At 62.0% G+C, this 471-nt stretch overlaps 1 protein-coding gene across 1 annotated transcript in view; it reads left to right on the top strand.

Moving 5' to 3' along the window:
• Window positions 1-383: 383 nt before the first annotated feature.
• MAFF (v-maf avian musculoaponeurotic fibrosarcoma oncogene homolog F) overlaps window positions 384-471 on the top strand; it is a 2271-nt gene continuing 2183 nt past the window's right edge. Inside the window, exon 1 of the mRNA XM_009332645.1 lies at window positions 384-434. Coding sequence (XP_009330920.1) covers window positions 399-434 — 36 coding nt within the window. The 5' untranslated portion in view covers window positions 384-398. The remainder of the gene's footprint in view (window positions 435-471) is intronic.

Raw genomic sequence — 471 nt, forward strand, 5'->3', positions numbered from 1 at the left:
TGCTTTTACTTTTTCAGCCTCGGGCGGATCTCGCCCGGGTTTCCTCCCCGGCGGGAAGCCTTGCCTTCCCGGCAGCCGGGCTGGAGCGTTTCGGGTCCCCTGGGCAGAGCAGCATCCCGACCACCTCGGGGTGGGATGAAGGAGGGGTGGGAGGTCCAGCCTTCCCCTGTTGTTTATTATTTTTTTTGCAGTCATCGTTACTATTATTATCACTATTATTTTTATTGCTACGTACTTTTTTTAAAGGAGTAGGGATGAGTCACACGGCCGGCGGGGGGGACATGGGGGCTGGGCTGGGGCCCAGCAGGGCCGGTGCCCTCTGTGCCGAGGCGAGGGGCACGGGCTGGCAGTAACCGGCTTTTCCTCTGGCTGCTCGGCAGGGCCAGCGAGAGGCAAGGATGGCTGCGGACGGGCTCTCCAGCAAGGCCCTGAAGGTGAGCGCCGGTGGGACTGAGGGGTTGGGGGCAGGGG

The sequence above is a fragment of the Pygoscelis adeliae genome, unplaced genomic scaffold (assembly GCF_000699105.1).
Source record: "Pygoscelis adeliae isolate BGI_AS28 unplaced genomic scaffold, ASM69910v1 Scaffold399, whole genome shotgun sequence".
Taxonomy (NCBI): domain Eukaryota; kingdom Metazoa; phylum Chordata; class Aves; order Sphenisciformes; family Spheniscidae; genus Pygoscelis; species Pygoscelis adeliae.